General features: G+C 45.6%; 1 protein-coding gene across 5 annotated transcripts in view; it reads left to right on the top strand.

The window, feature by feature from the left end:
• Positions 1-1,995: 1,995 nt before the first annotated feature.
• The window catches only part of CRIM1 (cysteine rich transmembrane BMP regulator 1), a 185,926-nt gene continuing 164,733 nt past the window's right edge, over positions 1,996-23,188 (top strand). For 2 of the 5 annotated variants that reach the window (XM_032881884.1, XM_032881882.1), the window contains exon 1: positions 2,388-2,813. In XM_032881884.1, coding sequence (XP_032737775.1) covers positions 2,492-2,813 — 322 coding nt within the window. In that variant the 5' untranslated portion in view covers positions 2,388-2,491. Of the gene's footprint in view, positions 2,814-23,188 lie in introns of all 5 variants that reach the window. The other 3 variants (XM_032881886.1, XM_032881885.1, XM_032881883.1) reach the window with 2 other exon arrangements.

Below are 23,188 nucleotides of genomic sequence, written 5' to 3'. Positions count from 1 at the left end.
TTAACACAGTGTGACAATGACAGTTTGTTGGCAAATCCCACAGTGAAGTGCTGGTGCCTTGTTGGGGTACAAGCAACAATCAGGTTTAACAGTGTGGTGTGTTTTTATCTTTCTTGAATTCTGCTAATAGAAAATCGAGCATATTTCAAATGGCTTCACTAATAGTTATAATTGCAGACCTTAGGGTCTTTTTAACCTGACCTACACAACTATAGGAATTGTCTTTACAACACCTTTGGAAACTGGTCATCCCAACAGCTCTTTAGATTCTTCTAGAAAATGGGATGCTCATTTCCCCTGTCTACTATTGAACATCTTCTTCTATCACCCACTGATAATAGTTAATGAGTCTCTTTTCCTCCTCAGGACAAAGAAATAGGTTTGGAGAACTGTTTAGTTTTCTGATGCCAGTGACTGGGGAATATTCCACTGGTTAACTCTGGCTCCTTGGTTCAGAACTGGAGAGGTTAAATCCAAAATATTTATGATAAGTGTAAATTTGTTCCGAAAACAGAGGATTTCAAAGGCATCTTTGTTTCCTTTCTCCTTACACTGCTTTGCTATTAACTTTGGTTCATTAGTCACGATTTTCAGGATCCACTTGGCTGCCACCTTTCAGGAGCCAGGCTATTCTGGATCAGAATGTCCGCTGCTTATTCCTACCTCACACCTGCCACAGGACCTGTGTTTTGGGGTTTTTTTTCCCCCTCACACGGGTGCAAGTCACTTTTTGTTAATTCACTGATTTTATTGACCTTGGTACATACGCTGTGAAGGGTGGGTCATTACAGAGCCTGTCATTTCCAGAACGTCTTCTGACAGTCACAGAAGGGAAACAATCTCCACACAACGCATTTTGCATCGCTTGTTACTTCTTCACCAGGGTTTTCACAAATAACATTTGCCACACATCTTCTTTATTAATACATTAACAATAAATAAGTAAACCGAAAAAGAAAGAAAGAAAACCCACCACTTCTGGACAGGAGCTTGGGAAAGAACAGGGCAATGTCAGATGACATTAATGATGCATGAGATACACGGGTCCAATCATGTCAGGACTTGTGGTAATCCAGTATTTGGCCTTACTCAAGGGAGAGAAATTCAGCTCTGCTACTTTCCATTCACCCCCTCCCATAACAGAGCGCCTGGGCACAGACGGCAGAGCGACCAAACACACAGGATGCGGACAGTTAAAATTCAACTCGAGCTACAGCAGCCCTCGACCGTCCTCCCCACCCCCTGCGGAATATTTACCTAGACGGTTTAAAGCACTTAATTAATTCACCAGCAGCTTCGCTGGAGGCGTCTCGAGCTTCCCGAGACTCCATTACATAATATCTTTCACAAAGTCTAGCCCCAGCTCGAGTGGAAGATGGATTCTCATCCATTTGCGGAGGTTTCCGTGCGTTCGCTTCCCTCTCGATCCGGCGGGTGCCCCAGCCAAGGCTGCAGCCACCCCCTCGCCAGCGAGCTTCGGCGGTCCCCGCCGCTCTCCGAACCCAAACCGGCTCAGGAGGAGGGCCAGCCGGCTCGCCCTCGGGGCGCCCAGGCCACAGCCACGGTGGCCGAGGTGCGGGCGGGCGCTCCGGACGCCGCGCCTCTCGCTGCCCGCCGTGTGCGCCCCCAGCCCGAGCCGCAGCGCGCCGGCGGAGCTCGGGCGAGGGAGGCGCGCGAAGGCTCGGCCGCAGGGCCGGCTCGGCGCGCCGGGCTCCAGCCGGAGGAGCCGGAGGGGGAGGAGGAAGAGGAGGAGAGGAGGAGGAGGCGTGTGAGGGAGGAAGGGCCCGGCCGCCCGCCGGGGCGGGGGAGGGGGGGAGGGGGCCGGCCGGGCCGGGAGGGGTGGGGGGGGCAGCCAATGAGCTGCGCGCGGCGCGGGGGGGTGGGGGGCGAGGTCTGGGGGATGAGGTAGGATGGGGGAGGGCGCAGCCCGAGCGGCGGAGGCTCGAGCCATAAACAAGCGCCCGGAGGAGCCGCGCAGGAGTGAGGCGAGCTGGGCGCGCGGAGCGGACGCCGCGGATCTTCTGCTGCGCCACCGCGCCCACTCGGCGGCTCGGGAGGCGGGGACCGGCCCGGAGGCTGCGCCGCCGCCACCACCGCCGCGGGGCCGGCCGACGCGGAGGAGGAGAGGGAGGCGGCGCCGCCAGCCGGGGTTGGAGCCCAGCGCCGCCGCCGCCGCCGCCAGAAGTTTGGGTTGAACCGGAGCTGCCGGGAGGAAACTTTTTTTCTTTTTTCCCCCTCCCTCCCGGGAGGAGGAGGAGGAGGGGAAGCCACCGCTGGCGCCAACGCTAGTGGGCTCGGGGTCGGCGCGGCCCGCAGCGGGGGGCGGGGGCCTCGCCCCGCGAGGGGAGGCGCGCCCCGGAGGCCCCGAGGGGGGCGGCGAGGACCGCGGGCTGCGGGTGCGGCGGCGGCGGCGCGTGTGCCCCGCGCAGGGGAGGACGCCCGCCCCGCTCCCGGCCCGGCTGCGAGGAGGCGGCGGCGGCGGCGCAGGAGGATGTACTTGGTGGCGGGGGGCAGGGGGCTGGCCGGCTGCGGGCACCTCCTGGTCTGGCTGCTGCTGCTGCTGGCGCGCTCCGGCACCCGGGCGCTGGTCTGCCTGCCCTGCGACGAGTCCAAGTGCGAAGAGCCCAGGAGCTGCCCCGGGAGCATCGTGCAGGGCGTCTGCGGCTGCTGCTACATGTGCGCCCGCCAGAGGAACGAGAGCTGCGGCGGCGCCTACGGGCTCCACGGAGCCTGCGACCGGGGGCTGCGCTGTGTCATCCGCCCCCCGCTCAATGGCGACTCCATCACCGAGTACGAAGTGGGCGTATGCGAAGGTACGGCCGCCTGCCGCGGGCCCCCCCACCCACCTGGCTGCGCCTAACAAAGTTTGGCCGAGACTTTGCCGAGGAGAGAGGGCTCCGCGGGAGGAGGGGGCCTTCGCCCCCGGGAGAGGGCCCCAGGGTCCCCTGATTCCCGCTCGTCCGCTTCCCCGGCCGCTGGGCCGGCCGGCCGGCCTCGGGCGAGGGTGGATTTCGTGGGTGGGGATGGGCGGTTGGGGGTGGCCGCGCAGAGACCCGCACACGTGTGGCTGTTCTGGCTGGGACTGCCGGGGGTGGGGCGGGGGGCGGATCCCGCTCCCCGAAGTGGGGGCGTCGCGGGCAGGGGGCACTGCGGAGGCTGTCGCGAGCCCCTCGGGGAGTCCGGCCCCTGCCGCCCTCCCCGCACTAGCGCAGTGTGCTACCGAGTGCTGCACACCGCTGTCGAAAGTCCCTTTTCTGTTGGCGAGGAGACGTGTCTTCAGCTCACACTCCCTGTGTGACTCTTTTATTATTTTTTCCTTGCGCTCTTCCTTCACCGCCTTCCTCCTCTTTCGCGTGTAAATCAGTTTCAGCTCCGGAATATGTCAGCCCAGGGGAAGTTACATACGGTGGTTATTCATTTATTTGCCTATTGAAAACAGTCAAAGGCTTTCTCTTCTGAATGGGGGCGGGGAGGGGTGCGGGGTGCTGCACCTAGGAGTGAAAAGTTATTGCTGACTATTCGTGGCTGCTGCTTAAGATGGATATCCGCGTGTTTCCTATCGTGTTGCCGGTTCCTTCTGTTTGTTTGACAGCGAGGGCTGATCTGCTGTTTTCTCCACGAAGCATGGTGCACCTCGGTGTGGACACTGACCAAGGAGGAAAGCGGTTAGAGTAGTGAGCCTGCCCTCGTTGGGTGCACCCTGTGAGCGGGGGTCGGCCCTGAGCCCTGCCCTCCTGCCTCGCCCTCCGGGTGCTTGGTCTGCTTTGGGGACTAGGGAGAGGCAGTGAGTTCTTTTTATTTGGCCAATGGGCAGGACTCGGTGAGCACCAGTTAAAAGCGAGATCCCTGCTCCGGCTGACGTTGGGGTGACGATGCTGTTCCGGGGCGTCCTGGTGCAGAGCAGCTGCCTTACTTCTGGAGGAGCGGCGAGGAGGAGGGACAGGCGCCCCGTGACCTGGTCCGTTCCTTACTACTCACCGCCAGACCCAGGACACCGGGGAAGGGTTTCTTCTGAGGCATCCTTCTGTGTGTCTGTGTTTATTTATCGTGCCGAGGTACTGAAAAAGAAGGTGGCAATCTTAGGGATAAAATGGGTCTATTAAAAGATTTCAATTCTATGGTTTTCTTTGAATACACGCACATTTATTTATACCTGTAGTTTTAAGAGTTTGGACAGTTCTGGAAAATCAAGGAGGCTTTTCTGGTTTGGAAGCTAGTGGGCAGTATGGAGTGAAGGGAGCTCAGAGGGAAGGGGCCCTGCACTGCTGCACCCTTAGGACATTGGACGAAAAGAGTTGATTTGCCTGAAACACAAAAGCCTCTGAACTGGTGTTAAGTCCCATGTTAAAACATGTGTTTTTATTTCTCACATAAGGAAAAAAAATGGCCAGGAGATTAACTTCTGATACAATTTTATGTGTTTGATTCGGGGAATTCTGAATGAGTTGGACTAGAAGATGCATCTTTGAACCCTGCCACTTGGAGTGTATGATTTACTTAAGCCAGCCTCCCATAAATCTGAAAAGAACAAGCAGCATGAAACAAGGCCAACTGCAGTGGAAACTTCTAGGCTCTGAGAAGGACTCTTGGAGGTTTTAACGATTTTAACCCTTGTTTTTGTATTCATGGTTCTGGTGAAGGAAATGTGGAGCTGGGGGAACATACACCGTAATCGAGTGTTTTGGCACCAGTCTTCCGGCATCACAGTATAGAGTTACTCTGGCAGTTTGTCAGTGAGCTTTTCATTCCTCTGAAGTGATGGCATCCCTCTTAGTTTGATTTCTTCTGGTAACACCCCATGCACTTGGTGTTAGCCTCAAAGATGCTTCGAAGTACTTGTTTCGGTGATTATATCTCAATTTGCCGTCTCTAGCAGCACTTTTCATCTAGCAAGACTGTTTGCAATTGCCGAAACTGGGCGCCCAGCTTTTTTTTTTTTTTTTTTTTTTTTTTTGTCTAATCTTTGTAGAATTCTAAAAGCAGCAGTCAAGTTGTATTCTAAATCCATTAAACCAAAGTAAGAACAGGGCTACCTGGCATGATGCGGTGTTTGGATTTACACAGATACTGTCAATGGTCTGTCTAAAAATTTCAAGTATTTTCACTTTACTACAGAATTTAGGGGAAACATAGGATAAATAACCTTTTTTTTCTTTTTATAAAAATTAGAGGAGTCTTTCAATGTCATTAATTACCTAGAAGGGGCTCTTTTTTGTTCGTTTGCAAGATATCTCTCAACAGCTAGTCTTTCCCTCAGTTTCCATTTTTATCCAGAAATTCACACACTGAAGCACGATTATTGTAACTGACATGAATAGGAACTGATATATTTTATTCATGTTGAAGTCTCTTTCGTTGCAATTTTTGCACTAAAATGACCCCTACTGGTTGTATCTGTTAATGAAAACTGTTTTGAAAACTTACTTAATTCACTGAGAAATCATATTGCATGTTAAAGAAATATTATCATGACTAATCTACCGGCTTTCGAGGACATAAATTAAATATAAAGAGTCATGCCTTATGAGTCATGTGACATGTACACTCGTCTTTTTGGCATTGTTTAGTTATTAACCAAATCATACCTTTTTTTTTTTTTAGATGTTTTTGGTTTAAGTGCATTTTAAAAATCAACCATAGAGCCAAGTACCTAAAGTTTTTTTCTGTTCTCTCTTGTGGTCTAAAAAGTGCTTTCTGGCCCCCCAAGGGGGGAGCACAAGTCTTTACTGTTTCCACTCGTTGGGTTAGTCCCTGTGGCCGTTTCTGACTTCCCAAGTGGCCTCTCCCTTGGCTGGGCTGCCTGCCTCCAGGTAAATCGCCTAAAAGCCAGAGAAACAAGTTTGAATTCTGAACTCCTGAGGACGAAGACTGGATGGGAGATCAGAGACAGTTGTGAAAAATGACCACAGCGGGATTTTCTAGGAAGAATGTTTTGATGGTACCGTGAGGCTTCTATTTTGCGATGGGGGTGAGGACCGTTTTCCCTCTTAGGAGGAATAGTACGTTATGCTTCTGTTGTGAGGCGTGGGGGCAAGGTGGGGAGAACATGGGCAGCCTTCTCTCTCTGCATAGTAAAAAAGCACATGCTGGCTTGGGTTTGACAGTTTGTGAGGACAGAGTGACGTGGAAGCTGGCAGACCTTACTGCGTGGCTCTGCCCCGAGAACCCGGCTGTGCTAAAGCCAGGTGTTTGCTGTCGTTAGGTAAGTACCAGCTTTTGTTTCCCTAGTGCATATTTACGCAGTAGCTTCGTCTTTATGGAGCTTGCCGTGTTTTTTTTTAACCATGGCATCTCCCAAACTATCTCCTTCAAAACACAGTCCTTTCATTTCTCCCAGGCGTTTGAACTTCTCCTTCCACCGAGTTTTTCACGGGGGCAGTGAGGAGGAGAACCACCCAGGTTATGTGGTGGCTGCTTACAGCTCCTGTTGTTTGCTGGATCTGCTGCCTTTAGAAAGTTATAGGGTTTTTTGTTTTGTTTTGCTTTGCTTTGTTTTTCCCCAAAAGCCTGGAAGAATGTGTTGGGGTCGGAGATGATGGCTCCTTGGAAAAGAATTTATGGAGGATCTGAGGTCAGGCTGCTCAGGAGGCAGGTTTGTTTCCCAAACCAAACCATTTGGTTAATGCACAAGCCACACGGATCTCCTCTCGTTGCTCTGAAATGTAGGACTTGGAGTTTTAAATTTAGTAATTAAAAAGAGGGGAGGGGCAAAGTTAGTACTCCTTTATTAGCATTTGAAAACTTGAAACACCCAGGACTCCTTGTTTTTGAGGAATGTGTTTTGCTTTCCTTCTCAAAAGTCTTCAGGTGGAGTGAGCTCTTAAAAAGAGAAGGCCAGCAGAGGGCCTATAAAATTATGGTACTAGGGTATGGGAAGAGAAACCAATGCAAGTAAACAAGGAAATAATTAGTTCCTCCCAGAAGTAAATATTGACAATATGGAGAGACTGTTCACTGCACACATACAAATGACAGGACTTGGTGACCTTCGCTTTGGCTCTCACGCTTACAGAATCCTCACTGTTATTCAGGAATCTGGTCACATAAAACACTTGGCAAAGGGCAGATGAATTGCATAGTACCAGAAAGGCAAAAATAGCACGTCTAGAGATATTTGCTGCCATTAATTCATGCCCAACAGTGACCAGGAGAACCCACATGCAAGAATGTTGGCAAGGCAGTGGTGAACAGGGTAATTGAGGAAGAAAACTGTCTGAAGACTCCTTAAGCTGTGAGCATTGCATCGAGCAGTAGGAGGTATTTAGTGAAGTGGCGCAAGGTTCTGCGTTTTATGTGGATTGGTTAGAGCTGATGACTTGGATAAACAAGGGAACGGCTTGGGGGTGCTGGGGACAGGCATTATGAAGTTGGGAGGAGTAAGTAGATGACCCTAAAAAGATAAGGGAGTGGGAGGACCAAAGAATGACAAATGGGAGAAAGGAAAAATATTGAATTCATCTTAGGGCAACTGTGTCATCTTTTGAAGAATAATCCAAAACACATTCCAGACATTAATTGTGAAATTCTTGGAAAAAAAAAAAAAAACAACGTGGGTGTGTTTAACATCTTTCAGGCGACGGCAGTAATGTGGCAGGAAGGCAGTGCTGCTTTAGCGTGTGGGTAAGCCATGGTGAGATGAACGGAAGGTCAGGGCCGTTTGGTGAAGCAGGTTCCGGTGACACTGTGTACCATGTGTGGCATATGCACTATCAGGATTTTAGAGGCACCCCAGTACAGCTCAATTATTCAAAGAAGAAACTGGACTAGCCAAGCATGCATGCATGAGTAACAAACTGAGAGCCTTCCTTTCCAGAGGTTGCGTTCTCCAAAGTTGAATTTTCAGAGATCTAACTTGTCTTTGCACAGAAATCAATCACTCATTCATCAATTTCCAACTTTGTACCAGGCCTTCTGCTGAGGCAGAGGGAAGCTGGGGAGCTTGGGGACCTCTCAGATGTGTTCCCTACCCCCTACACTCCTTCCTTCCCTTCCTCCCTCCTTCCATTCCTTCCTTCCCTCCTTTTTCTCCCCTCCTCTCCCTGTCCCCTCCCCCTTTAAAAGATTTTATTTATTTGACAGAGAGATAGAGTGAACCAGAGAACACAGGTCGGGGGAATGGCAGAGGGAGAGGGAGAAGCAGTTCTCAGGGAGCCGGACCACCCAGGGCTGGATCCCAGGACCCTGGGATCATGACCTGAGCCACCCAGTTGCCCCTCCTCTACAATTTTTTCATCTTAATAAAGAATAAGGTAGCAAGACCTTAAAGGGTCTACATAATAATACAAGTTCAAGCCAAGTAGAAATGATTTTGCAAGTGTGTGTGTGATTAGTTGGTGAGTGAAATAAGTGGTTAAAATTTATTCTAGGAATCCCAGGATCTGAGATGATCTTTTCAGGCTCTGGTGGCAAAGCTGAAAAGGAGAATTCGAATTCAAACTAGGCGTAAAAGTATGATAAGAGCTCTTTTTGCTGGGGGATGAGATCCTACCCATTCTTCTTAGAGCCTATGCAACACACATCAGTGTTTCCCAACATCTGAGAATGAGGCTGCATTCTTAATGCTTTACTAGCTGTGGTTCAGAATGGCAAGTTTCCTTTCCGGGGTGATTTTTCTCCTTGTTCTAGCTTGTTCCACTAGGCAGATGAACGTGGGCAGTGAACTGAGAGGTGTCCCTTTATATCAAGCATCTTCCCATCTCACCCACTCTTCTGCTGCTTGTCTTGGCCAGTTAGCCTGGTCAAATTACGAAAAACCTCAGTGCTTCGACAAGACCTCCTCAGTCTTCTGGCTAGAGGAGTAGTTGAATAGATGTAAATTTAAGAAAGCCCACAGAGTTAACACTTCTAAGTGTTCATTTTGGGGCCATGTGAAAAAAAAATGTTAAAAGATCTTTTTTTTCTTTTACAAAACAGACAGATTTCAATTCCTTACCTCCCTTCCCCAGCCCCAGTTAATTCCCCATGCAAAAGCCTCACACCTTGATAAAAGAGTGTCATGGGTGGAAACTTGGTTTCTGAGGTCAAATCTCTGCATCTGTTTCTGTGCATCTCAGTTTTCTGTCTGTGTAGTGGCGTTAACAGTAGGGTTGCTGTAAGGATTCAGTGAATGAATTGCTATGAAGCCCTTGGAAGAGTGACTGACAGGTGATGAACAGGATCAACGAGGGAGAAAGGAGCATAAGTAAACCAACTTGACATGGGTGCGTTATGTTGTTCTGCTTAATCCTCATCTGAGTAGTGAGCATCAGTAGTTAAGGAGTTCGGGCTCTTAGAAAAGGAGCAAATTATCTGGTTCCGGTCCCCTCCTCTCTTCTCCCCCAACACCATAAGTGCATTGAGTAAAAAACTTACTTAAGGGCCTCTGAAGCTATTTGCTGCCTTTCTTCAGATGCCCATTTGTTAAACATTGTCTAAATAATTTGTATATTGGGGGTAAACATAAAGAAGGAGGAACCTGAAAATTTTTGCATTACATCGTAGGAGTTGTAAATGTAACCATTTATTTGTGGGCTAATATTTCATTTGGGGAAGAGGAAGGCACCTAACCTCACTGTAGTTGGTACTGTGTGTTTTCCTTCACGTTACATTCTGAGGGAAGAGTTCGGCCCTAGCTCCTGGAGTGGTCACGTGCCGGTCACCACAGGATTTGACCCGACTCGAGCTAAGGAAGCGGCGTGGGCCGCTGCAGCTCTCCTGCTTTGGGGCCCCAGTCCCACCTGCTGCTGCAGTTGGTATATTGGTACAAACTAGACAGAACTAGAGGTCAGACGTTGAGTCAGTCGTTTCCTTCCTACCTGTTTCCCTGCCGTCCTTCCACCCACAACTGTTTCCCGAGCAGCTGCTGTGGGTCCCGTCTTTGAGCTACGCTGTTATGATGTTGCCTCTCTAAGCCTCAGTTTCCCAATTAGTAAATAGTAACAGGCAGCGTGTGTGTTTGTTGTGAGGATTAAATGAGATAACGCTGTGCTTCGAAAATTTTAACATGCACACAAATCACTTGGGGATCTCATTCAGCATGGAGGTCCTGATTCATTAGGTCTGGGGAGGGCCTGAGATTCTGCATTTCTGATAAACTCCCTGGTGATGCCAAAGCTGCTGATCTAGAGACCACATTTTAAGGAGCAAAAAACTAGTCCGTGGAAAGCATATAGAACAGAGCATGGCCTGTGAGACCTGATAATGTTACCTGCTCTTATTTTTCAGCCAAAGTAAATAAGATAAGGACCTGCTTTCACAGAGACCATGGTCTAATGGCAGATAGTTGAGACAGTTATATCCAAGACAGTTCCTTACAGCTCTTGAGCCCCAAGAAGGAAGTGCTGAGCATCTGGAGAGCAACTAAAGAGGGGCTCTGACTCTACCTACCAGGAAGGACTTAGTGGTGGTGTGGCACCACGCAAGTCTGGAGGGTGTGCTCTCTGCTCTCTTCCTTCCGGCTTCCCACTCCTCTGTGCTGGATATTTTAGGGGGGGAAAGAAGGTCTTGATACTAGACAAACCTGTGTTCAGATCTCAGTTCTTATTTTTTAACTGTGAACAACCAGCTTGCTTCATTGTTTTGGGCTTTGGTTTCCTCATCTGTAAAAATGCAATACTGTTAGCTTTCTGTGAGGTGGATGTTGAAATGAGGGTTGGAGAGGATACGTGTACGTATATAATGACACAGGTAACATGTGTTGGTGTGTGTAGAGTATAATTCCTGGTACCAAGTAGATTTTAAAAAGATAATGTTAATTCTCATTTTCATTCTGTCTTCCTTTTTCATTTTTTCTTTGTTAGCTTTATATAGAAGTTAAAGAAAATGGGCTTTGTGACAGAGCTCCTTCATACTCACATCCAGTACTGCTGTAGTCCCGAACCTCTTTGCTGTTTCCGCAGAATGTGGGCATTTACTTGATTTTGTGGTTTGAATTCTTAGTACCAGTGAGCTGTTTTCAAACTAAGACTTTTTAAAAGGTGATTTTTTTTTTTAAAGGTGACCTATCTTAATATTGATGGCTTGTGGTTTAATGGAAGCATATTAAATTTACTTTTTTAAAAGATTTATTTATTTATTTATTTTGAGAGAGAGAGAGAGAGAGAGAGAGAGAATGAGAGGAGAGAGGTCAGCAGTCTGCAGGAGAGGCAGACTCCCTGCCGAGCAGGGAGCCTGATGTGGGACTTGATCCCTAGACTCCAGGATCATGACCTGAGCCAAAGGCAGTCACCCAGGCACCCTAAATTTCCTTTTATTGTTAGAAGTTTTCTGTGGGTTTGAGGGCATCCCTGGAGACATGTGAGACCCTGGGAGTGTCACCAGAGCAAGGCTGGGATCACTGCAGTTATGGATGGATGGACGGACCGAAGGAAGGAAGGAAGGAGCTGCTGTCCTAGCTGGCTCAAAGACAGGGGCAGGTTAAGAATGAGCAGGAGATGGTGTGCAGCACAGAGAACATCTGCATTGCTTTTCTTGATCCCATGCGTTCCAGCCATCCTTCCTGTGGACTGGCCGTGTGGTTTCTCTGCAGCATCTTTGTGCTAAAGTGGAAGGCTAGGAAAGAACACCTAGAAGTAAAATACCTGAGTTCTCATCTCGTTAGTTCTTGGTATAGGTTCCTCCCCCCCCCCCCCACTTTAGGAAGACAGAACTGCTGCGCTGTCTTCATGCCTGCAAATGAGTGTCATTTTTATCCAGTAAATAGGGGCTGAGGACTCAAAAAGCAAATGCTTTATACTGGCTCTTAGGGAACAAGGAGAAAGAACTTGACGAAGATACAGTCCTTGCAATCAATAGTTTACAACTGTTTTTTATTTTCTTCTTGACAACCAAACCTTATTATCACACAGTAGAAATTGAATTTTCTTCTAGAAACTCTTTCACTACCTATCATTGTTGTGCCTCTGTCTTTCATCAAGAGTGCTGGTATTCAAACATATAACCTACAAGCAAGGGGAAGTAAACTTTGAAATTTCAAGGTTTTGTTTAAGTATGTGCTTTTCAAATCCAAAATAACACCCTAATTTGAAATCACCTGGGAACATTTGTCTTACGAACATTTAAGAACAAAAATTAAGTGTTAATTATATTTCAAGGTGTTATTTTACATTTCAAATTCCTGAGAAGATAATTTGAAGAGTCTGCTCTTTGGAAATTTTAGGGAAGTCCTTAGTCCTTAACAACAAGCCACTCTGGCTATAGCAAGGTTAAAAAAAAAAAAAAGGATATAGGCTGTAACTAGAGATTGTGCCTGTCTTATTTAGCATTTCAAAACAAAAACCATAAACAAACATCTCAGATTCAAAACAGAAAGGAATTTCTGGCAGGGCAGAGTGAAACCTGAGCCTGCAAAGTCCTGGGTCTACAAGAGGTAACTTACTTAGGTTCTTATCCAAACGCCACAAGCAGAACGATTCCCAGCTGTGATAAAACAAAAGGCACCTCAACACTGGAGAGTTGTGATACTTCTTTTTAAGACTACAAAAGACCTGCCAAAATAAGGTAAAGCTACCTTAAGGAAGTTTGACCTGAGCTAGACTTTTCATCTTAAGGATTAGTTGGACCACTTCAGACCCATCACATGTGAGGGACCATCCGTCCGGGATGCAGGCGCTCAGTACCCTCGGTGTGTGTTCTCAGTTCCACAGAGACAGAACATCCCATCCTCTGGTCAAGTGTAGACCTAGAAAACCTTCACGTGGTCTCCCCTTTTTCCTCCCTTCCCATAGTTGGCATCTTTGCTTTCTTGAAGACACGGACATTTACATTCTGCATGGGGAAAAGGGGAGAAGTAGGTAGTTCTGCCTCCGAAAACCAACATAGAAGGATGTTTAAATGGTTTGAGGAACACTGAGTATTCTGTGCGTTTTTCAGATCTACTGAGTTCTTCTATTTCAGGCAGATCTTGGGAAAATTTGTTACCACTGTCTGTGACCTAAAAATGAAAGACCAAATAAATTTCCATGTTTTAATCAAAAGAACGAATGGGTTCACACGTGTACCGGTTTGTGGCAGGGAGGATTTACAGCTGCTCGGAGAGAGAACGAGCACAACATTTCTGCTCAGGAGAATATACATGATGCGGGAGACGAAGTAGCTGTGCCTTCCAATCTGCTTTCGTCCCCTCGTAGCTCAGTAATTCACATGAAACCTCCGCGTCCCTGGACATTGCCTTACTTTGTCTAAAGGGAATTAGGTAGTTGCCTACCTGAAGGCAGAGGAACTGAACCCATGATATCTTAAGGCCCTTCTGGTCATAAGATCTATGTTTTTACGACCTAGAAGTGGGGCACAGGAGTCAAATATTACCTCGTATTTGCAAAGCCAGGGAAGGAGAAGTGGTCGTGTCTCCAGGACTCTCTGCTAAGTGCTGTCAACGGAAGGGCTTGCAGGAAGAGATCAAGCGTTCTCGCATAGTTCTGTTTATGGCGAGGCGGTGGAGAGGGCAAAACACAGTTATCGGGAAGTTATTGACGTATTTAAATGCTGGCAATCTTTAAGCCATGGTGACTATTAGCCCGGCCTGGAGTCAGGGCAGAATTTATGCCTCTCTTTTGTGAATGTGCTGGCCTGCTGCCTTCACTCTCTGTCCCTTTTCCTCCTTGACTTCGTTAATTATGACAACCATGAGGAAGGTAGGTGACAGATACCACAAGGGGAGAAGCTTGAGCAGAGACGGGCCGAAACTTGCCCAAATTCACATGCTCATTTCTGCCTCTGACACCAGAAGAGAGTTGAGTAATTGCTGTTCTTCCTAATACTGCAGGCGGCAGCCAAATTCCCAGCATTCTTTTACCTTTGCTGCTGTTTTCACTTGCCAGGGAGTTTCCTTAAGGAGCAGGCTGGATTTAAAGAAACACAGCAGTCCTTGCACGTGAGGATTGGGGACTGGGGCGAGGTTCTGGCCCAAGTGGCCCTTGGGCGCTTCACACTGGGAGGGTGGGATGATTAGTGTCTGGAGAGGGATGTGCTGCCCGCCACGCCAGCCCCCGTATTACCGCTGTGTGCTGCGAGCCCCGAGAGCAGGAAGCCCTGTGTGTCTGCGAGGCGGCAAGCCTACCCTGGCTGTTTCGAGAGCAGGCCAGCTGTGAAGCTCGGGAAGTTGTCTCGGGGGGTCTAGAAGCCTCACCCATCCTTTGCCTCTTGTCCGGGTGGTATGGACCTGTGGCTCTGAAACTTGATGTAACATGAATTATTCCAAAGAATGGGACGCTCAGCCCAGCTTGCAGTGTACACCAGCAATCAACTTGCTCTGCCTTGTGGATATTACATTTTTGCCAAGAGCAGCCTTCCAGAATGAGGTGCTAGTTAATTCCAGTCGGGCATTTATTCGCTAATAAGTCTGCTGAATGCTAAATACTCCATTTGGGAGTATGCGACTGGAGAAAACTCAGCAGCTAATTATTATGTAGATCTCTTCTGTGATTCTCACTTTCAGTTCAATTACCTAAGCCACCAATCCTTAGCAATGTGAACTTATTTAATTTTTAGTTTTCTGTGATATTTTGCTTTTTGCTCCCAGAGGGTGTTGTTTTGTTTTTGTTTGTTTGTTTGTTTGTTTTTTTCCCTCCAGTCTGTAAAACTGCTTTGAGATTACTAATAACTGGATAGACATTTTTTCATTTAACAGAAAACCTTTCTGGGCTGTGGAGTACTGTGACTTGCTCTTTCTTTCTTTCTTTCTTTCTGTCTTTGATGATATCCAAAGTTAATTCCGGATCTTATCCTATCTGTCCTTCCAGGGTAGATTTCTGGATCGCTAATAATGGTGGTGTCTGAAATAGCCATTGAGGGGTGGCTGGTGTTCATTTACTAACCGGAGCTTTTGCTGAAAAGCTAGGTTCTAGTCTCCTCTCCTTTGGTATATCAATAGGTCTTTATTTGGGTTTCTTCCTGCTTGGTTGGTGCATATTAGCTTGAGAACTTAAGAACTTTTAAAATGGTGGGGGGGTGGGGGGCAGTAATGACCGTCTGAATGCCTAGGGCCTTCTCTCTAGAGCAGTTCTCTCTTGGAAGCGGCCAGGGTGTTCAGTGTGTGTTTGCTGCCCTCAGAGTCTGTGCTAGAAGGTCCATTTGGTACCTCTCATGCTTGTGTCTTTCTTTGTGCTGTGCTCTGGCCCTCCTTCCCCAGTGAATCCCTGCCATGACGGAGGGTGAGCTGGATCTCTCCTTGAAAGGTGTGCTTTCCCGCAGTCTTTCCTTTTGCCTCCACGTTCTTCCCGGAATGGTTGTATGCAGCTCTCCATGACTGGTAACCCGACTAGTAAGAGAAGTTGGTGCCAAGCATCAAAAGTCCTCTGTGAGGACCTCTTCCAGTAACGGTGTCTACACTAGCAGGATGGCAGAGAGGAGTTCTGTAGAAATGTTTGGAGGGGAAGTGTTGCCAGTACATGTGATTCATTTGATTCTGTGGAATCAGCAAGTGATAAAAATTCTTATAACAGGGTTTACAGGGCTGTGGTAGATAGGCTGGCCTAAAAAGGTGTGCCCAGGTTGGTAAAATCTGTAGCATCAGCAGCTGGGCCTCTGGTACACTTACAGATGTGACTTTGAGAGACAAGAAGCTATGATAATTCCTTCTTTCAAAATGTAGTTAACTTCGTACCTTTGGATATAGAGTGAGTGAGTGGGGTGTGTGTATGTCTGTGTGGGTACAGCTACTGAGAGCACAATACAAAGAATACTTTGCATTGTGTTGTGTATGTGCTGAAAACCACTTGCATAGTTGGAGCAAATTAAATATACTATCTACTCTGTAGATCAGCAAACTGAAAATGACTTCTTAATAAATAAAGATTGTGCATTGTTTTATTACACGTGGAAAAAAACAATTCTAATTAAAGTGCTTTGGCTTTTAAGCTATCTAGTTAATTGGGATACCTACACATGGGCAAGTGGAGCTCAGGAAAATTACTGACTTCATTTCTTGCTGATTGGGACAAAAGATTTATTATGCGAAGGGCAGTGTGGGATGATTGATAGTAGGTTATCACTAAATATAGTTTTTGGTCTTACACAGGAATTTTAGATGTCATAGCAGAAAGGAAAAACAGAAATTTAGGGTGGGAAATGGAATACCTCTATAGGGAAATAAGCAAATAAAAGAAGCCAGAGGTGTTTTTGGTTGGAAGGAGATGAAATTATTTTCAAAGACTATGTTGGGAAAAGGTGAGTGAGCTCTCAGCAACCAAGTTTATTGACTATCTGTTCAGGAAATTGTATTCGGTGCTTTGGAAAAAGAAAGGAAAAAGACTCTGCCAATAGAGTTCTGGAAAACTTGAGGGAGAAAAAGTATTTACATGCTTTATAACATAAAACATGTCCAAAAGAAATATATAGTTACAGCTACGTTTGGCACTGAAAATAGTCATGTATTATATTTTTTAAACTGTGTGTGAATGTGTAAGCATGTGCCCTGGAGTCAGAAATGCTTGGCTGGTACCATTTCTTGAGAGAATGGAAAAGTAGAAGGTATTAGGTACAGAGAGGGAGAAAACATAAAGGATGACTAGTAGTAAAGGAGGAACAGTGAATTGTTTTTTTCTTTGGGGGGGATATATTTCATTTGCATAATGGTTCCAACTTTACTTTTTTTTTTTTTTTTTTAATAATCTTAGTATAGTAAGCATTTAACTTCCCATAGAGCCTTAGTACTTTGCATGTCATTACTAAAAGCCCACAGGTAAGGGAAAATTAGACTCCTAAATTCAGTACCTGACTATTCTCAAGGTGTAGGCTTTCTAACTTTGTTTCAAGTTTGTGTTGGGAAAGACCCTTTGAGAACGCAGAAAATTAGGAGAGCTGTCTGGCACATGCTTCCTAATATCTGTGGCAACTAGAGGTTCGGGGGCAAAGCCAGCAACTGGAAAATGGGTGTGGTGTCTGCTTTCAGATTCCCCCAGATTATCTTTACATCCTTCAGAATGTGTCCTTATCCTTCGAACCCTGCCATTTTATGCTGCTTCCTTTGTGAGGACTTCCTGCCCTGCCCAGGAAAAAGCAATGCCATCCCCCCACCCCCAGTGCCCATAAATAGCACTTTCTCCTTCCCCTGCTATAACATTTTTCACACTGTGTTAGAGTTCACATTTCTGTCTCTCTGCCTCATTGCGACCCATTCGAGTGCCAGGATTGTGTGTTATTCTAGCGCTTGGCACACAGGAAGAACTCAATGAGCATTTGTTGACTAAATCTAGACTCAAGGTCATCCAAGATATTATACAAAAACTTTTCCATCTGAACTGTTTGGTTTGTATTGTGGTAAGTGAAACAAATGAAAGCCGTTGTGAGAATCCCAGTGAGAAGTCTCATCATTGCAGAAGGAAGCTTGGAACTCGCTAACCAGGTCCTCTCTCCCGTCGCACCCCTCCCCCTAGTTCCCCCTCCCCAGTCATCCCTAGAATTCAGTTTTTAAATTTTGCTGTGATAGGTTAATTTCAGTGGTATTTATTTTGGCAAATATTTAAAGGTAATTTTTATTTGTGAGAACTTTTCTTTCTTTGCCTGTTTGCCATAAAGGTGTCACCTTTCATTCGCCAACCTTTCATCAGCTTGTAAGAATTTCCCTTGTGGGCGGCAGCTTGTAACCAACCTCTTTACCACCAGAGATCTGGTACACTGAGCAGTTGGCGATGCTACAGTGATCAGCTGCTTGTAAACTATAACTGACAAACAATGATGAATTATTATATAGACACACTTCAGATAAGTGACCATATGAATAATTGATGATTGTAAACATCCGTAATTTGTGCAAATCCAGGATTGTGTCTGAAGCATGTATGTGGCCTGGTCAGGAAGGAGTTTAAGTTAACAAACACGGATAGAACTTTCCATCTGTGAGTGTTGCACCAGTGAATGACACAGCCTGTTTGCTGCTGCAGGTGATCTGCAAATGTCCTCAGGAATTTAACTGTGCACCTTCTTTGGGGAGGGAGATCCAAGGCCGACAACATGAGGGTGGAAGTGTGTGACTGTGAATAATAAAAATGCCTCACAAGAGTTTGAACAGGAAGTCCATAGGAATGCAATATAAGGAATTTAAAAAAGCAAAATTCCATTTGGATTCACTCCAAACCCTATGACTTCAGGGACTGAGGAATTCTTGATGACTCGTGGCTGGAATCCCAACTTGTTATTAAGCTGGGTGGAATTGTTTTTCCTTTAGCACCAGTCATGAACTCTTTGTTTGTTTGTTTACTTTCCTGAAAGTCTTAAAGTGGTTTACAAATTAAGACACTAAGACATTAGACACTTAAGGACACAGCAGTAAAGTACAACCTTTGGGGTGATACATTTGGTATTGAACTTTTCAACTGCTAAATAAGAGAGAGCGATAGGCCCAAGATAAAAGATACAGGGTCACAGACACATATACAGAATTATCCCAGTGGAAGTCGGGCATCTGTAACCTTCTGTGACCTTAGTGAGTGTGCCCAGAGAGCCCCGTTTCCTTAGTGCAGTTTTAATTTTGGTGTCTCTGGTACAGCATGTGCCTTCGACTTTCCCATATTTAAGGTGCTCATCTCACACATGATTGTAATTGTTTATAATATCAGTGACATGGCTGGCAGCTTCGCAGTAACCCACTTTAGAGCACCAGTTGTCCTAAAAGCTTTGGGAAGGGGGAGGAGGGCAAGCTGGAACTGGCAGCTAAGGTTATGGGAGTGGAGCTCTAGTTTTCCATGATGCTTTGTTGGCGATGAAAGGTTGACAATTTTAAGCAAGGTAATTTTTTTGTGTGTCCACTGATGATTTTCCTGTAACTCTTCAAAAATATATTTTTTACTTTTAGGTGGCTTCATTACTGTTAAAAGTTTAAAAGTCAGCTTCCAGACATTGGGAAGTTGTTCCCTTTCAAGTGTTGGCCTTCTTTAAGACCTTATCAGCAGACAGTGTTTAACTTGATGCTGGATACTGCCCAAATTAGAGGCAAGTGTATCGCAAAACCTGTGGCTCTTTTGTTAATTTGAGGTAGAAGGTGAAGGACCCAGAACTGTTCTTGCAGCTAGAGGAGACTGTTGACTCTCAGTCTTTAATAAAATAAATGAATGGAGGCAGAGAATGGGGAAACACACTTGAAGGAGGGAGGGCCCCTCTTGTTGAAAGCCAAAGTAAACAGTTCTGTAACTGAAAAGTAGACTATCAGGAAGGTGAGAACCAGAGAAGTAGGTGTCAAGTGCAACCAGCAAGTACCGTTTTCAGCTACAGAGATAGCCGAGTTGCCCTGAGTCCCCCCCCCCACCCCGCCCAAAAGAAAACCCTCAGAGGTCTTTAGGGGAAATCAGTTTCCTAACTGACCTTTGATGAGCCTACAGCTGGACCCAGGGACGGGGCTGGGGGAGAAAAAGGTCCCCTTTCTGCTGGAGAAAGCAAACAGATGTGGCTCTCTGAAGGGTAGAGATGAAGTCACCATGACCGAGGGAAAACTGTGTGGGGGAGCCAGTGGACTGGCAGAACATGGTGGGACAGCATCCCTGCGTCGGTGCATGATTTTAGAGTTAATGGAAACAGAGACGTTTTCTTTCTGTCTTTTGTTACAGTGGAAAACTGTGTCCTTAAGTGGACAGCTGCACACACATTGCATGTGATGTGATGTGTGCGTGTGCTTACACACTCACACTGACACAAATTCCTTAGAGGGCACAGTCTTGCCCTGATCGTCTCTTTGTGTCCGTTTTACTACTACGATAACATTTTCTTCTAAGTGGAATGTTACGTTAGACTCTGTTCATCCCAACAGAAGAAAAAATTCTGTCTCTGGCCATCCTTCATTAATTTATATGCATAAAGACCTGTAGATTGTCTCCCAAGAGGCTTATATAAAGCTCTGGGCATCTCCTCCCTGTGTTGCTTCTTCATAGTTAGGATACCTTGTCTGACGTAGAGCTGCTGATGTCTTGCTCATGCCAAGGAGACCATCGGAAAGGACTGATACAGAAATCTCTTAGAACTTTTTATACTCCGAGATTCTTGGAGCTTAGTTGCATGTGGGAAAGGGTCTTACCCTGTAAAGAGGGAAAAAAAGCGCAAGTCTCTTGAATGGTCACTTAGAAAGGTCTTACCTAAATTCCTTTTCTGTAATTTTATTTCTTGAATATTTTATTTTCCTTGACTAGCTGTATGTGCTGGGGCAAGAAACTAGGTCCACGGTCTTAAAAAGACAACATAACTTTACTAGGCAGTTTGGGAAATAGAGAAACAATGATCCAAAAATGCTTTTGCTCCAAACCCAAGAACTAGTTTTGTGCTATTGTGTATGTATATACCTCGTCTGGTCTTCCTCTGTATACATACATTTTTAAAATCATACATCTGTATATTGCTTCTTTCCATTAAAATTATATCAAATGATATCTCACTACTATAATTTAAGCTTATTAACCAAGATGTGCTGGCTGTATCTTTCTACTTCATTTTCCTTATTGCTTTCCTTTCAGGACTATATAAAAGGCAAAAAGGGAAAGAAAAAAAGAAAGCACCACTTCTGGTGAATTTAAGGCAAAATTCTTTGTAGTCTTAATTTGTTTCCATGAGTTACCTAGACTCTCCAAACATGAAAACAATTGTCTTCTCTCCCTCACTGAGGATTTGACCGCCTGCTACCTGTGTCTGTAGCCCTTTGTGTCCGGGAATGTGGCATGAAGATGGTGGCCTTTAGCTGTTTTGTCATTTATCTTTGCTACCACCAGGACCATGTTGACTCTGAGGACACTGAAGCTTTTTTTAACCTTTTCCTCTGTTAACTAATGATTTGTTGGCTATGTGCAAATAGCCAGCCCTCTGGGTAGGGACATTTTTATGCTGTTGCTTTTTTTTGCAGTGCATTATTGGATTGCAAAACTTATTTAGAGCGAAAGATGGATATAATTAACTACATCCTAAATAGATACTAGATACTGACTTCAAGATGAATTCGCAGCCTTTGTGCTTTGCATGCATGAGACATAGGCTCTTGTTACCAAGGATCTTACCTGAGAATTTAAGTTTTCCACTTCCACCAATTTATAAATGAAAACCGGAGGCCTAGAAGTTATCCCACGAGGCACATGCATAAAATTTGGAAAACCTTGTATCACTTTTGGAATTAAATTTGTTGAAATTCTATCAAGAAAACAGACCTTTTTTTCCTTGTGTTATTTTTGGCTGATATATTAATAGTTTTTACAACTCAGATACTGGTTGCCTATTCAAAACATATAGATAGCATCTGTTTTAATATTTCAGATTGATTTCTGTAGTCTTTAAAAATTTCTCACTCAAAACCAATTGTACAAACAGTATTGAAAACCAGGTCTCCAGGCTTCAAATATATTTTATAGAAATTTGAAGTGCTTTTTGGATTATCAAAAGGAAGACACAAATTTTGATTACCTCTTTAAATTAAATGTTTCTGAAATATAAGTCTTTCAAAATTTATAATTCCTGCATGTGATCACTACCAGTCAACATTTCCAGTCCAGAAAATACTGGAGATTTCTCTGGCTGCTGCTTGGTTGGAAAGAGAACCCAGGAACATGCCACTAAACCACAGTATCTAGTTCAGTAATGCATTTGCACAGCTGGATTTTAACACATATTGGGTCAACATTTATTTAAAATAAGCACACTTTGTACTGAAAAAGCAATTTGAAGGTGAAATCACATTAGATTTAATAGTTTAACCTTGGGTATTTGTGGAATTTTAGGTAGTATTATGGGACAGTAGCATTTATTAAAGTCAAGTGTACAACATAAAATCTTTTTAAAAATTAATTAAAGCACAAAGGTTAGTAGATACATCCAACAGTACTAAAGCAAATATTTGACACTCGCCACCAGCACCAAAATATGTGTGCTGACATTGGGTCTTTAGGGTGAATAAAAATGTGTGAGAAAGCTGATAGCTTTTAGGGAAAAGGTTTGTCAGGGGGAAGGAGCATGGGACTGTCCTAAGCTTTGGCCCTATGTAAGGCCTATAGTTCCTCTTGTAACAAATTTATAAAATTTATTTAAGTCTTTTCATCAATAGATTATCTTCAGTACTAAACAGTTAATCATTAATCAGCTGATCTTTATTATCAACCAAAACCACTTGTGTTTTCATTACAAATGCTTCTTAACAATGTGGTTATAAATGTTTAAATCAATGGATAATGAAATTGATTTGTATGTTCCTTGTCCTGTGGTAGAATGTAAAGCGTCTGGCTTTTGGAGAACATTTCAGCAGTTGGTGAGGGCTAGTACAGTGCCCCTGAGTTGCTTTTTTTTTTTTTTTTTTTTTTTTTTTTTTTTTTTTTTTTTTTTTTTTTGCTTACAGAGCTCTGGAACTTGGCCAGCTTCGATGAGGCAGAGGAGGAAGGGTTCAAGTTTGAGAGCCCTGGGTTTATTTCTGGCTGTTCAGATGTGAGGCAATGGGAGAAGGTATAAATATAGTTTGAGGGAGGTTGCAGACTCAGAGGTTCAAGCCAGGGGCAAATGGTGGATGGATGTGTTTATCGTTTCTTCACACTTTTACCTCTCAGAGGTGGTGCTCCCAAGGGATAGCGCTCAAGGTCTGGATCTGGTGTGGCGAGTGACTTGGATGTCCCCCCAAACCATAGTCCAACCATAGCCACTCTGTCCCTTTTCTTTCTGAATTTGTAGTCAAATAACTAACTTCCTGACCTCCCGTGAGATTGGAGTTTTAAGAACAAAACACCATGCGTCTTGGAGAAAGGCAGTTCCGTGAACGCTGAATGCCTGTAGCATTTGGGGCTGGAGTTGTGGGAGGTACTACCTTGTACATAATACATAGGATAGGAGGATGTTCCAAATTAAATATCAGTAATCGTGTGCTGTGACTTGTTAATCAGATGCAACACACCCAGTTGTTGTTGCCTCTGTGTGCACATCGCCAGCGCTCCGTGCACCCAGAGAGAGAAAGAGAAGGGCAGACACAGACCACTGGAGCCCCAAGCCTCCTCCCTCTGTCCCCCCCACCCCGGAGTCTTTTTCTCTTTATGGGTTGGTTACTGATCTCCCCTGGGCAGGTCTGAGTCCCTTTCTCTCGTACCCACTCTCCTTGAGGAAGTCCCACTTCCATCTGCTGCCCTCACTCCACCCGCGGCTCTGCACGCGGGTACCCTCTGCCCTTAGCAATTTGGGGACACTGCCCAGCCAGCCCGACCACTGCTCTCCTCATGGTGCTTCTGGCCTCACTCCGAGCACTGGCGCTGCCTCCTCAGCCCCATGG

The sequence above is a fragment of the Lontra canadensis genome, unplaced genomic scaffold (genome assembly GCF_010015895.1).
Source record: "Lontra canadensis isolate GAN:19392208 unplaced genomic scaffold, GSC_riverotter_1.0 scaffold78, whole genome shotgun sequence".
In the NCBI taxonomy this organism is placed as follows: Eukaryota; Metazoa; Chordata; class Mammalia; order Carnivora; family Mustelidae; genus Lontra; species Lontra canadensis.
Note: the sequence above shows the minus strand (reverse complement) of the source record. Positions and strands in the feature narration are given on the sequence as shown.